The sequence below is a fragment of the Oncorhynchus mykiss genome, chromosome 18, assembly GCF_013265735.2.
Source record: "Oncorhynchus mykiss isolate Arlee chromosome 18, USDA_OmykA_1.1, whole genome shotgun sequence".
In the NCBI taxonomy this organism is placed as follows: domain Eukaryota; kingdom Metazoa; phylum Chordata; class Actinopteri; order Salmoniformes; family Salmonidae; genus Oncorhynchus; species Oncorhynchus mykiss.
Genome location: NC_048582.1, coordinates 48049721 through 48064147, shown reverse-complemented (window position 1 = coordinate 48064147; position 14427 = coordinate 48049721). Strand labels below are relative to the sequence as shown.

The 14427-nt window shown below is 42.5% G+C and overlaps 1 protein-coding gene across 1 annotated transcript; it reads left to right on the top strand.

The window, feature by feature from the left end:
- The first annotated feature begins 1985 nt into the window (after positions 1-1985).
- On the top strand, positions 1986-7126 carry LOC118941177 (zona pellucida sperm-binding protein 3-like). Its single transcript, XM_036952968.1, has 8 exons — positions 1986-3467; positions 3741-3838; positions 4530-4707; positions 4983-5100; positions 5238-5323; positions 5441-5631; positions 5828-5987; positions 6875-7126. Exons 1-8 carry the CDS (start codon positions 3352-3354, stop codon positions 7035-7037), a joined length of 1110 nt encoding a protein of 369 aa, XP_036808863.1. The 5' UTR covers positions 1986-3351; the 3' UTR covers positions 7038-7126.
- Positions 7127-14427: the final 7301 nt, after the last annotated feature.

Here is a 14427-nt window from a genome sequence, read left to right as displayed (position 1 = left end):
GGACCCCTTGCATTATCTCAAATTCTTCTTTGAAAAACACCTCTGCAGCTCAGCTGTGAGACTGTCAAGCACCTGATAAAAGATTGCTCTTTGGAAGCTCTCACCATCCCGTTGGTCACTATTTTTCTGTCCTACAGTGCTCATCATCAATGAGTCGTGAAATCTTAAGCTTGTTTTAGGCTGTCTTTTACACACTGTTTGCACAATTATTTTGCAGTGCTCTGCAATCTCTTTCCATAGTTCTCCATAGTAACTCTCACTTCTGTAGTCCTGTAATGTGTCTGTAAGGGCACCTACTAGATCTACAGCCCTTGCTAGGTCAAGAGAGCTTGATTGGAGCATGTCAGAAAGACATTTGGCATCACCAAGCACTTTACAAAAGGTAACCAAAATCCCTATGAAATGTAAATCTATCTGAGAAAGAAGGCCCCTTGCGTCCACTGATCTACCACCACTATTTTCAAGTGTGATATCCTGTAGCACTCTAAGAACGGCTGGAAGCCTGTCCCTCAGATTACGGCATGCCATGTATCTGCATGCCCACCTTAGATCTGTAAGTCAATCAATCAAATGTATTTATAAAGCCCTTTTTACGTCAGCCGATGTCACAAAGTGCTGTACAGAAACTCAGCCTAAAACCTCAAACGGCAAGCAATGAGGATGTAGAAGCACGGTGGCTAGGAAAAACTCCCTAGAAAGGCAGAAAACTAGGAAGAAACCTAGAGAGGAACCAGGCTCTGAGAGGTGGCCAGTCCTCTTCTGGCCGTGCCGGGTGGAGATTATAACAGTACATGGCCAAGATGTTCAAATGTTCATAGATGACCAGCAGGGTCAAATAATAACAATCACAGTGGTTGTAGAGGGTGCAACAGGTCAGCACCTCAGGAGTAAATGTTACTTGCTTTTCATAGCCGATCATTCAGTTAGAGACAACGGGTGCGGTAGAGAGAGAGTGCCGAAAACAGCAGGTCCGGGATAAGGCAGAACAGGTCAGGGTTCCATAGCCGCAGGCAGTACAGTCTCTGTAGTTCCCTGGGCTGCTGCTGTGGATACAGCTCTTTCTGAACTGCCAGCTACTTGAGATGAACATACGAGCCAGAAACAAGGTTATAAAGCTTCTGCAGGTGAGCAAAAAAGTTAACTGTCTCAGGCACTGATTTTACAGCATCGACAAGAACCAAATTCAAACAATGTGCATTACAGTGCACATAAAATGCAAATCTTACACTGTTTTTAATCCGTGCAGACACACCAGAATGCTTTCCGCTCATGACGAATGCACTGTCATAGCCTTGCCCCACACGATTATTTCTGTAGTCCAGACCATGTTTTTCAAGGCAATCAATTATCATTTTTGTGAGACCTGCTGCATCTAAGCTTTCAGCTGACTGAAAGTGTAAAAAGGATGGCCCCATTGTAACAGTACCTCACAACTAAAGACATTTGTTATTTTTTCTTTAAATCTTTGGTTTCATTACAATTACACTAAAAACTTCACTTTCTTTTACTTCTCTCATTATTTCACTTTGTACCATCTCAGCTAAGCCCTCAAGAACTTCATTTTGGATTTGGTGGCTTGTGCACTTACCATTGCCACATGCATTCATCCTTTTCTCTATGAGAGGGTCATGCTTTGCTATTTCTTCTAAGATTGTCAAAATATTACCCTTGTGAGAGTCATCCGACTCTCGATGACCTCTGCGCAATATTCTGAGTGGCAGTTAATAGGAGCACATGTGCGATTGTTTTAATGTAAGTACAGTTTTCCTCCACTCTCATTTATGACATCTAACATTGATGAGTTGCTGTCAATAGCCCTTTGATGCTGATTCCAAGCATACATAGCATTGATATGATGCTCTGCCTTTGAATGGAGGTTCAAACCAGAATCTTTAAACGGCGCCTTTTTCCAGTTACAAAACCCTGACTGTGATGTGAAGGCAGATTAAGGTGTATTGGGCAGAGAAAAATGCCTACAGGCGAAACAATAAGTAGAATCTTGACTTACAGAATATTCAAGCCATAAATTGTCCTTATACCAGGAACTGTTGAAAGCCCTTTTCCTAGTACTATGCTGAGTTCTGGGAAATGTTTTCAAACACAGCTGTACAGGACCATCTTCTTTGGATCTTGAAATGTCTGAAATACACGTAAAAGAATGTGTCATATCTCTATGAAAATGTATAATTAAGTTGCTAACTAAAATGTGTCGTTTAAAGTATTGGCCTGGCCTCCCATTGTGTCCTTTTGGAACAGAAGTCTAATATCGCTCCCTTTCTTTTCATGTTTAATTGACCCTATGCAAAAATAAGACAGTCTATGGTTACATCTAAACATCCAATTACCCACATTTTAGTCCAATCTCAATCTTAATTACAAATCCCTATTATCATAACTGTACCTTAAAATCAACTACCAGTCTAAGTTACTAGTTAGATCATGGCTAGCCCTACTCTACAGAAAGTAATTTAGCTAGCTATAATTTCTGGATGTGTATGCAACAAAAGTTCAACATTCACCTCCTGTTACCATTTCTGTCAAGCCGTCTGTCTATACATAGTGTCTCTGCAAGGCAAACGCAGCGTTTCATTGGAAATTAATATAATTCTCGTGTACCAAAATGCAGAAAAACTGTTGGTGTGATCGAAGCGTAATGGTAGCTTTCCCCTGCTCAGAAGTTGCATGTATCCATCCAATGGTTGCGTGACATGTCATCAACGGTGTCATCGACTGACAGATTTCTATAACATATGATGTGTTTGCTGATACGTGAAATACCTATCCAGGCTTTGTACGTTCTGGTATGCATCAACTGGGCAGAAGAACGCGCTGAACATGCATGCAAATAGTTTGACTAATCAGATGCAAAGCCCAATTAGGGCCTAATCTAGCCCAGGTTTGCAGCCTGCAAGGTTGTTAAAAGCTACCTCAGTTTCGCCAATTGTAGTATAGCAGAGGCACATTGCCCTCTAATTTACAGGTTTCAAATTAGTTGTTGGAATAAATTATTTTTATAAAAAAAAAAAAAAAAAAAAAAGTTAGTTGTTGGCATGGGACTCAGAATGGCAAACACACTCTGGCTATTTCCAAAGCAGTTAGTTCTGTTTTTACTAGTGGAAAACTTAATATCTCCTACTTTTTCAGTTACTTACAGCACTGGCACATGGCAACAACTTCCAAGCCGACTGCCACAGTTTGGGGATCGTCTGCCTTTTAAACAGCTTCAACTTCCCCAACAAATAGTTTCCAGACCAGTTCGAGTGGAAACGGTCGATGTGAAGTGCCATTCAGACTACATGGAGATCGTTGTGAAGGCTGATCTGTTTAAACTCGGTATTCTTATTGACATGGATGACCTGCGACTTGGAGTTGAACAGGACCAAGAGACCTGCAGGGCTACAGCATCAGCTGCCGGAGATGAATACAGAATATTTGCAGCGCTATCAGACTGTGGAACCAACCGTTTGGTAATTATGGTGAATGTTTCAGTAGCTGACTTCTTAAAACAACCTGTTTAATTTCTACTTTGTGAATCCACAGATAAACAAAGACTTCATGATCTATACAAACCTCCTCAGATATACACCCAGAGCCACACCAGATGGGGTTATTTGAATGGATGGAGCTGTAATCCCAATTGCTTGTCATTATGAAAGTTGAGTTTAGGTTATACTGTTAAATGATCATGACTACTGTGTCCCTACTGGTTTACTTGCCAGACTCTGTACTTTCTGTTTCAGGAAGTACAGTTCAGACAGTGCCCCCCTCCAGCCGACCTGGATCCCCTTCAGCGCCACAGTGTCTGACAACCTACAGTTCTCCTTGAAGCTTATGACAAGTGGGTATATAAATTCTGGGCTGTTTTGAGCAGGGCACAACCTTGTTGGAAGTTCAGATGATTAGGAGACCATTGTGCTCTCCCAGAAGCTTGGATGATGGAGCACAAATTATCCTTGGACATGCTAAATACAGAATCTCATCAGACATCACTAATTATTGACATTTCTATCTGCAACGTTAAACAATTAGCCTACTAACTATGGACCTGTTTACAAACTCCTCAATGGACCTTTTAACCCATTCATAGATGCTAACTATTAGCGCCTATTGACTATAAAGTTCTGTCCAGGGTAGTTGTAAGCGCTATTTTATAGGATTAGGTTTCCCATACTGACGTTTTCATGTTACTGTGCTTATTAATGTAAATCGTATAGCCAGAGGTGTACCTGTGCTAATTGCTATCTGTATCTCTGAACACCTGTTTATGGAAGACTGACTCCACAAATGTGTTGTCACTGAAATGCTGTCAGCTGCAACTGTTAAAAGGTGTTCAGTAATATCTTCATTTCCATTGTGAAATGAGTAGGGTTTCACATTTCTAGACCAGTGACTTGATTCACATTTAGATGGCGTTTATTGCTGCCAGAGCCTCTTTTTAGAAGGAACTGACATGTAATGGCCTTGGACTATAAGGAATAATGTAAAGTTCCTTTAGTCAATTGGGATAACCTTCTGTCATTTCTGCCCAGGTGACTGGCTATATGAGCGGGGTTCTGGAGTCTACTTCCTGGGTGATCCCATCAACATTGAGGTGTCTGTCAGGGTAGCTCACCACTCCAGGCTCAGGGTCTTTGTTAGCAGCTGCGTGGCCACACTGGACCCAGACAATAACTCTTTCCCCAGATACATCTTCATTGAGCATGATGGGTAAGCAAGAAGGGAACTGCCTTAACTAAATCTGCTACCTAGAATGAATATTCTCTGGCTGGCCCGTAGGGAATGATAGAGGCCTTTTGAAGTCAAAAGGCAGTCTTGTCAAGAGCAGTGCCATTGAGGGCTTCCACCATGATGGCACCATTTTAAAGTAGTCAACTGGGTGGGGACTTCTATGGGTTGTAGCCTCAATGCCCATGCTGTAATGGCACAGATCTAAAGATGAGTTTGCTCTATGGGCTTTCCCTGTTCATATATCTCCCCTACAGGTGCTTGGTGGATTCCCAGCTGCCTGGCTCCAATTCTGGGTTCATGCATAGAACCCAGGATGACAAGCTCCAGTTCCACATTGATGCCTTTAGGTTCTACCAGGAGAACAGGGCAGAGGTGAGGGCAGTACCAGATGTTGTGGGGCATTATGGGTACTGTAGCGCGTACATGATGCTACAGTAACATAACTTATAGTTATGTAGGCTACTGTGTTTCTACATCTTTGTTTTGCTCATCCTGTTGTGTTTCTACAGCTATACATCATATGCCACCTTATGGCAATCCCTGTCATGGACCATGCAGAGCCTAGCAACAAGGCATGCTCCTTCATTAATGGCAGGTGTGAGATCTGACTTATTTCCTTAGGTCACAGCCCAGTAGGAGTAGCTTTCTACTGGAATAACCAATCGGATTTGTTCAAATGTCTTGGTCCATGAGTGTCTTCTACACATTTCAGATGGAGGTCTGCCGACTCAAATTATTTGGAATGTGGCCGTTGTCCAAGCCTGAATAGCCAGAAGGGGGTTGATCACGATTCAGCACGATATCCCCTCAGTCCAAGACAAGGCGGTAGCCAACCTCGTGGCTACCGCATCAAACCTCAAGCCACTGGTGACCATTGGAGGAGTGGGATGAAGTCCAAGAAAGGTGCAGTATCTTAATTCCTCTTTCCTTCTCAAAATGCACTGCAGAAGTGTCCAAGGGGAGGTATTTTGTACCTTCTCCTTCACCCATATTGAAGGAGATGGGATTTTACAGAAGATTAAGTAAAAGTTGTCTGTACTACAAGTATGTTAGTGAGAAAGTAACCTTGCCAGTGATTAAAGAAAATGTGTTATTTTAGTATGGAACCAGGATGTTACTCTGGGCCCCATAATGGTTACAACCAAACAGAGGACACCTTTATCTCCAACGATGGAAGGTATCGCTATATATGGCTTCCCTTCTCCAACTGAGGACAGGAGGCCTGTATCACCTGGCAGTCGTTGGAAGAGCGGAATGGGGTAATTTGACTGTCTGAAATTGCATTCCCTTAATCCTTGTAGTGCATCTAGGCAACAGCATTGACTAGGGTCTGGTTTCAATGACGTTCTTTAAGGGGAGGGGGGGGGGGTCCTTCAAGCAGAAGACTCTCCCAACAAATCATGAGGCAGACATGCCTGAACATTATGCTTTGCCACACAATTTTGCAGGTAATGCCTTTGCAGTTTAGTCAAGGCATTTGACGCAAACTACCCACTCTCAAAATGCAGTCATTAAAAATAACCTCTGCTCAGTCTTGCTAGCTACTATTTTCTATTTTAGTTAACTAGTGACTTAGTTCGTCTGCCTCCCAACAGGATTTCTTGACAATGAGGCGCTGGTCAAAGGTAGTGTACTACAGGGAATAGGGTGCCATTTCAGACACTTGTCTTTTCATATCCATACACGCTAGCAGTTCTGCCAACACTGGCTGTTAAATTAAATATTTTGCCCAAACCCAAAATGTGGGTGGGCCCCGAGGGTCAGGCCCAACAAGTGTGAATTTGTTAGCTCTGAAATATACTGGGTTCATCAGGCAGGAACTAATGGCCCAGAGGTAATGTTTGTTGATCACTCTGCAGTGATCACTCACTGGCACAGCCACAGTCAATCTAACCTTAACCATGCCTAACCTTAAATTATGACCTAAAAGTGCATTTGTTACAAACTTCATTTTGACTTTACAGCTGGCACACCTAGCGGGAATTGTTCAATTCTGCCTCCAGGACAAGACTCATCCCAATAAATCTTGACCAGCACACTGCAATTGCCAGTATCACTTGTACATATCAGCCTTTGACTTTGTCAGATGTGGTTTCATATAGCAGTTATGGCACTTTCCTATCCACTAACTCTGATCTGTTGATAGAATGCTGTGGTGGCCCCATTTTGTCTCACTCCAAGTGGCACACTCACTCCTGATGACCCTACAACCAAGTGACCTCGGCACCACAACTGCTCCTGGAGAGGTGAACAATGCTGAAAAGGGGCACTCAAACAGTGAAGGGACTACCACTGTACCACAACACTAAGGAGACATGCTCTCATCAGAACTCCCAAAACAATGAACATGAGAGATGACTGTTAACCTTGAAGAATAAATTATTTCAAGATACCTTGACAATGATTTTCTGTGTTTACTCCAGCATGTAGTACATAATTGTAAACTGAAACATTACCTTTAGGGACTGTCCACTTAAGTGTTTCAGATCATGTTCTTTGGGGGTTAAAGTGCAGATGGCTTTCAGACCACAAATTACATTCCAGCCTTATCTAAATTATTCCCCCCCTCAATCTACACAATAACCCATGACCAAGCAAATGTAACCACATTAAAATAACTTCAGACGCTTTACTTAGTACTTTGTTGCACCTTGGGTAGCAATTACAGCTTAAGTTGTCTTGGGGAAATGCTACAAGCTTGGCACACCTAAAATCAGCAAAAAGAGAGCCTTTTTTCAGGACCCAGGAAGAGTGGGTTAACATCTCTGGGCAAATCTACTGCAGTCTGAGGAGCTGCACTGCAGTACATATGCAGCTGGTGGCCACACCATATACTGACTTCTGATTTTTGACCCCCTCCCCCTGTTCAGGGAAACATTCCATTTCTGTTAGTCACATGTGACAACTTGAGTTTGTCTGAATTTATATTAATACAAATATTTACATGTTTAAGTTTGCTTAACATGAACAGTTGACAGGATGCTTTTCTTTGAGTGTATATTTGGAGATGCCACTTCCCTGCAGATCCTCAAGCTCTCAGGTGGGATGGGCAGTGTCACTGCAAAGCTGTTAAGTATCTCCAGAGATGTTTGCTCTGGCTGGAGCACTCAATGACAGACTTGTCATTCCTGCGTTGGCTGTGTAAGGTCATTGTCCTGTTGGAAGGCAGATCTTTGCCCCAGTCTGAAGGTTTTAGTCAAGGATCTTTGCTCTGTTCATCTTTGCCTTGATCCTGGCTAGTCTCGCTGTCGCTGAAAAACATCCCCACAGCATGATGCTACCAACATGCGTCACTGTAGGGATGGTGCCAGGTTCCCTCGAGTTGGCCTGAATGCTAAGCGTCATGTTCAATATTGGTTTCATCAGACCAGCACATCTTCATGGTCAGTCCTTTAGGTGCCTCTTAGCAGGCTGTTGTGGCTTCTGTCTGGTCACTAACATAAAGGCCCGATTGGAGTTCTGCAGGGATGGTTGTCCTTCAAGAAGTTTCTCCCATCTTCAGAGGAGCTTTGCCAGAGTCTCTGCCAGAGTGATAATTGGGTTGGTCATCTCCCTGACCAAGGCCCTTCTCCCCCTATTGCTCAGTTTTGCTGGGTGGCCAGCTCTAGGAAGTCATGGTGGTTCCAAAATTCTTCCATTTAAGGATAGAGGCCACTGTTCTTGGGGACCTTCAATGCAAGGGGTAAGGCTGTAACGTAACAAAATGTGGAGGAAGGGGTCAATACTTTCCAAATGTACAAGTACACAATTATTTTGATGAAGCTGACAAGGTGGTAGGCCAGATCTTCAAATGTATAATTTAAATATTTCAGCAATGTAGAAGGGCAACACTATCAGGGGGCATGTTCAGTAGTAGGTTCAGCTATTGCCTTACCACCCTTATCCTACCTAATTTGCACACACTGTATATAGACCTTTTCTATTGTATTGACTGCATGTTTGTTTATTCCATGTAACTCTGTGTTTGTGTCGCACTGCTTTGCTTTATCTTGGGCAGGTCGCAGTTGTAAATGAGAACTTGTTCTCAACTAGCCTACCTGGTTAAATAAAGGTGAAATCAAATAAAAACCAACGTTGCACATGGTATGGAACCCCTCTGCAGCAACAATGAAAACACTGACATTTCCTAGATTTACCTTTGGTCTTTATTGGTTTCCTGAGTTTGCATAGACGGGCCCATCACTAGTCCTGGATTAATGTGAATCTGGGTGTCCCAAGGTTCCTCATCAAGTTAGGCATTCCTGGGAAAATTGGGCTTTCATTGTGAACAACTCTATACAGGGGCGGACTGGAATCAGAAGTGAGTGCCGATTTGTGCACACCGGCTCTTTCCTTCAAGCCCCCACCACCCTGTTTAATCTATTTCTTGAGACTGCCATTACGAGTCATGATTTTGTGCAAAAACCCAAGTTACAGGTTCGCTAGGCTAGAAATGGACCAGCACATCTGACATTTGCACTAAATGCCAGATGGCCAGTCCACCCCTGGGGTCTTATGTTGAACGGGGTCTTAGGCCTGGTTTCCGACCCCAGATTAATGCCAGTCCCTCCAATCATTCTCAATGGAGAATCTTGTTTTTGTGAATCTCATGTATCAGCAGACTGTGGTGTAGGCCTATCCTCAAAGTCAAGAATGGAAAGGCTTTGGTCAAGTTCCTCCCTGACTACATTTGCAGACACATGCCAGATCTTACAATGCCTGGATACGTAGTATTCAACAAATCAGCTAACATATAGCAATCGGATGCCCAACTGCACAGTCAAAGACATTGCAATGCATCAAGTCAGGCAGAAACTCAACCTTTGCTACTGTCAGAAATGCACATGAGATCTGTTCTGATTTCAACAAGCCAGAGATGAGAAATTATCAGGTGCCAATTCACAATGTGAAACTTCTATGGCTGCATTTATACAGGCAGCCCAATTTTGATCCTTTCCACTAATTGGTCTTGACCAATCACAGATCTTTTCCAAAACTGATCTGATTGGTCAAAATACCAATTAGTAAAAATTCTCAGAATTAGGCTGCCTGTCAAAATGCAGCCAATGCAGCCAAGCATCTGAGTATGGAACTGCTGATCTAGGTTCGGTTTTGCCTTTTAGATCAGTACACTTAAGCCTTGTTCATACTGCAGGCCTTAATGCGCATGTTTTTCCAATCAGTTTTCGAATATTGACTGTCCAAACAGAAAGGACAAGTGACAAAATCGGATTTGTGTGTTCAGACATCATTCATTTGCTGACATGGCTATGCTAGTTGTCATAGTAACGACAGGTGTATGTGCAGTAGTGTGGGCTGATTGCTGGTGGATCAGTTTGTTAATTGTCTGTGGAATATTGTCCCACTCCTCTTTAATGGCTGTGCGAAGTTGCTGGATATTGGTGGGAACTGGAACACACTGTCATACACGACGATCCAGAGCATTCCAAACATGGTCAATGGGTGACATGTTTGGTGAGTATGTAGGCCGTGGAAAAACTGGGACATTTTCAGCTTCCAGTTTTTGTGTACTGATCCTTGCAACATAGGGCCAAGCATTATCATGCTGAAACATGAGTTGATAGTGGCGGATGAATGGCACAATGGGCCTCAGGATCTTGTTACGGTATCTCTGTGCGTTGAAATTGCCATCGAGAAAATGCAATTGTGTTCGTTGTCTGTACCTTATGTCTGCTCATACAGTACCACAACCCCACCTCCATCATGAGGCACAATGTTCACAATGTTGACATCAGCAAACCACTCACCCAAACGATGCCATACACGTGGTCTGAGGGTTGGACGTACTGCCAAAATCTCTAAAATTATGGAAGCGGCATATGGTAGAGAAATGAACATTCAATTATCTGGCAACAGCTCTGGTGGACATTCCTGTAGTCAGCATGCCAATTGCACATCCCTCAAAACTTGAGACATATGTGGCATTGTGTTGTGTGACAAAACTGCACATTTTAGAGTGGGCTTTTATCGTCCCCAACACAAGATGCATCTGTGTTATAATCATGCTGTTTGATGGATTACGTTGGCAAAGGAAAATGCTCACTAACAAGGATGTAAACAAACTTGTGCACAACATTTTAGAGAAATAAGCTTTAGTGTGTGGAACATTTCTGAGATCTAAACTTTACATTTTTTTGGTGGGTTTATATTTTTGTTCAGCTATCTAGCACATTCACTCATTGGCTTGTAAACAGTTAACAAGCTAGTTAGCTACCACATGTTATTGTCAAACTGTCAACAGAGTAGCTAGCAAGCAACAAGATCAAATCAAATTTGATTTGTCACATGTGTCAAATACAGCAGGAAATAGAGTTAAGAAAAGATTTACTAAATAATAAAAGTACTGAGTCAATGTGTGGGGGTACAGGTATGTACGGGTAAAATGACTGCATAGATAATAAACAGAGAGTAGCAGCAGTGTATAAACAAAGGGTGGGTCAATGTAAATAGTCTGGTGGTCATTTGATTAATTGTTCAGCAGGCTTGGGAGTAGAAGCTGTTAAGGAGCCACTCCTTCTTCCAATTAGGGCTGATTGAAAAGCTGTTCAAAAGAGGACATTGTATTCCTTTTTGTTGTACTCCCTGACGAAGGCCATGCAGCCGAAACGCGTCAGTTTTTAGAAACGTTGTTTCTATTGAACATGCCATACTAATAAAGGCATTTTACTCAATTATATGAAGTGCCTTGGTCCTCCTTTCTTTTTGATGACCAATTTATCCCTTTTACCAAAGAGCACCTTCTATCTACCAAAATGTCCTATTGTGTACCTTAGTAGTGCTTCCCTTCCTCCTCTTTCTACCTGTTAAGGAGCCTTTTGGACCTAGACTTGGCACTCTGGTACCACTTGCCATGCGGTAGCAGAGAGAACAGTCTATGACTTGGGTCACTGGAGTCTTTGACAATTTTTAGGGCCTTCCTCTGACACCGCCTAGTATATAGGTCCTGGATGGCAGGAAGCTTGGCCCCAGCGATGTACTGAACCGTACGCACTACCCTCTGTAGCGCCGTACGGTCAGATGCCGAGCAGTTGCCATACCAGGCAGTGACGCAATCGGTCAGGATTCTCTTGATTGTGCAGCTGTAAAACTTTTTGAGGATCTGGGGACCCATGCCAAATCTTTTCAGTCTCCTGAGGGGGAAAAGGCGTTGTCGTCTCAGCGTTGTCTGTGATCAGGCCTACCACTGTTGTGTTATCAGCAAACTTAATTATGGTGTTGGAGTCATGCTGGCCACGCAGTCGTGGGTGAACAGGGAGTACAGGAGGGGACTGACCACGCACCCCTGAGGGGCCCCAGTGTTGAGGATCAGTGTGTCAGATGTGTTGTTGCCTACCCTTACCACCTGGGAGCGGCCCGTCAGGAAGTGAAATAGCAGTCTAAAGACCACGAAGGCAAATATATCAGATTTGATCGTTCAGTCAAGTCGCATGGCCTCAATCAGATTTGTATCTGATTTTGAACCACCTACAAAGGTGGATTTAAATATCTGATTCCATGTGCTTTTTGGCTGTTCAGACTGCAGGAACAAGAACTGAAACAGATATGAAAAAAAAATGGATTTGAGTCACTTCAATCTGAGAAGCTTTGTGAATACGGGTCCTGAACCCTAGGGACAGTGTAGGCAGATGAATACCAGTCAGCAATACACTGGATTCTATAAACCATAGTCTTCATTTAAGACTTGATTGGTATCAGGTGTGTTACTGCTAACTGGAACAAAAGCCTTCACCCACATGGGCTTTGGTTTCATCAAACATTCAGCGTGGCAGGGTATCAGAATATTTTTTTCCCTCCTTAAATACAATTGGACTCCCGTTGTTCTTTGTATTGACTGGACAGTTCATAGAAGTGGAGAGTGTTTCCTTGAAGAAACCACTGTCTAATTGTTCATCCCTTTCTATTGTTTTCTTTTGCCTAAGTTGCTGTTGAAGAACAGTATGAGGATGTTTGAACTCATCGTCTTTGAGGTGTTCATTTTGTCATTGGCATTTAGTGTAGCAAGCTGCATTTAGTGTAGCAAGCTGCATTCGCTTGTTGAAAATAGGGACCGATGAGAGATTAAAAAGTTACGCCACTGAAGCATTTTGAAGGTCAGGGAGTGCCGTCAATTGGAGTTTCCACCATCTGTGTAGAATGTACTGAGGCATCTATGATCATATCGATAACGCTGACCTCTTCAACAATGGCCGATATTTGTCTCTGGTGAACTGAGATGTATTCATTATTCGGTTTTACCATTTACTCTAGTAACTAAATGGAACCAAACAGCGCAAACGAAACGGGGAGGGGCATGCCTGAATTTCTCCAATAAAAACTTGCCTTTAACGTTCAACGTTTGGAGTAAACGGTTTCAGTTGCAAGACGTTTTGCAACAGACATTTTGCAATGGCATCAGACTAATGAATACACCTCTGTTCTGAGGTCAAGGAAAATAACAAAATGGCTCTCAGAATTCAAAACCCCTCTCATGAGCTCAATTCTCTCTATGGAACCCTCAGATTCTATGGTCTACTCAAACAAGTTGGTGTTCACACCAGATCCAGATAATGTCATCACCAGGGTGGTTCATGCATAAATTCATGTGTAAAATTATATTCCAGAATATAGCGATACTCCATATTTTAGAGCACACTATTAGGAGTATAATGATACCAAGGTGTTGTCTGTATTATGTACATTCCACAGGAGGTTGCTGAGGGTAGAATGGCTCATAATAATTGGTGGAACGGGGCAAATGGAATGGCATCAAACGCCTGGAAACCCTAGTGTTTGATGTATTTGTTACCATTCCACGGATTCCGCTCCAGTCATTAGAACGAGCCCGTTCACCCCAATTATGGTGCCACGAACCTCCTGTGTTCATTGGGTCTTACAGGGTGTATAGGCCTAAAATTGCCACTTTCATCATGATTTTCTCAAATGGTTTGTGTTAAAACAAATGTGAAAATCATATCAAACATCCTTCTTCCCATTAAGTTTCTATGAGAAAATTGCCAGAACAATCTGAGATTCCAAAAATATTTTCAGGCCATCCTGGAATCGCCCTTAAGTGTCTGCGGTGTTTGGCTATAAACTAACCTGCCTAACATGGAGACAATGTTCAAGGTATTGATACTGTTTGGGGGATACTGTAGGCAGTGTAGGTCATATCATGACAAGAAAAAAGTTGAATGTGTTTGCTCATTTTTGTTTAATTTCTAGCTGTGGTGAAAATGTCTGTCTATTAATTTGCCTGCCCAATTAGATTGATTTTTCAGTTGAGTAAGGAATCTGGAACTAGCTGCTACAGAGGACTTAACTACTCTAACAACATAACATTTGTCAAGTGCAAACAAGTCCAACTGGGGTAAATGGACCGTGGTTTACTACTGATGCTGCTCCCTAGTGATGTTGAATAATCAGGGAACGAGGTGATTTACACATTTGACTGTACAGGATTTCATTTGTCTATCAACAAGCATTAAGAGGATTTATATGATGTACAAATGTACATTTCTCTGTGTGTGTCAACTATTTTTATTACAGAACACTTTTGTTTTTAATATAAAACATGTAATTCAGTACTTTAAGTCGTAGTCTAGCCTATTTTGTATTATTCAATTATTCAACGCATCAGCAGCTGATTAGTCCAGAAGTTGGATGGAAGACACCCATGGACCTATCACCGTAAACGGTGTTGAGTTACGGACGAACAACAGG

Bases quoted from the DNA above. Each gene is read 5' to 3' on its own strand.
- LOC118941177 (XM_036952968.1), top strand. From the start codon at position 3,352: ATGACCTGCGACTTGGAGTTGAACAGGACCAAGAGACCTGCAGGGCTA. The intron at 4,708-4,982 runs GTAAGCAAGAAG...TCTCCCCTACAG, and splicing joins ATCTTCATTGAGCATGATGG to GTGCTTGGTGGATTCCCAGC. The intron at 5,988-6,874 runs GTAATTTGACTG...ATCTGTTGATAG, and splicing joins CGTTGGAAGAGCGGAATGGG to AATGCTGTGGTGGCCCCATT.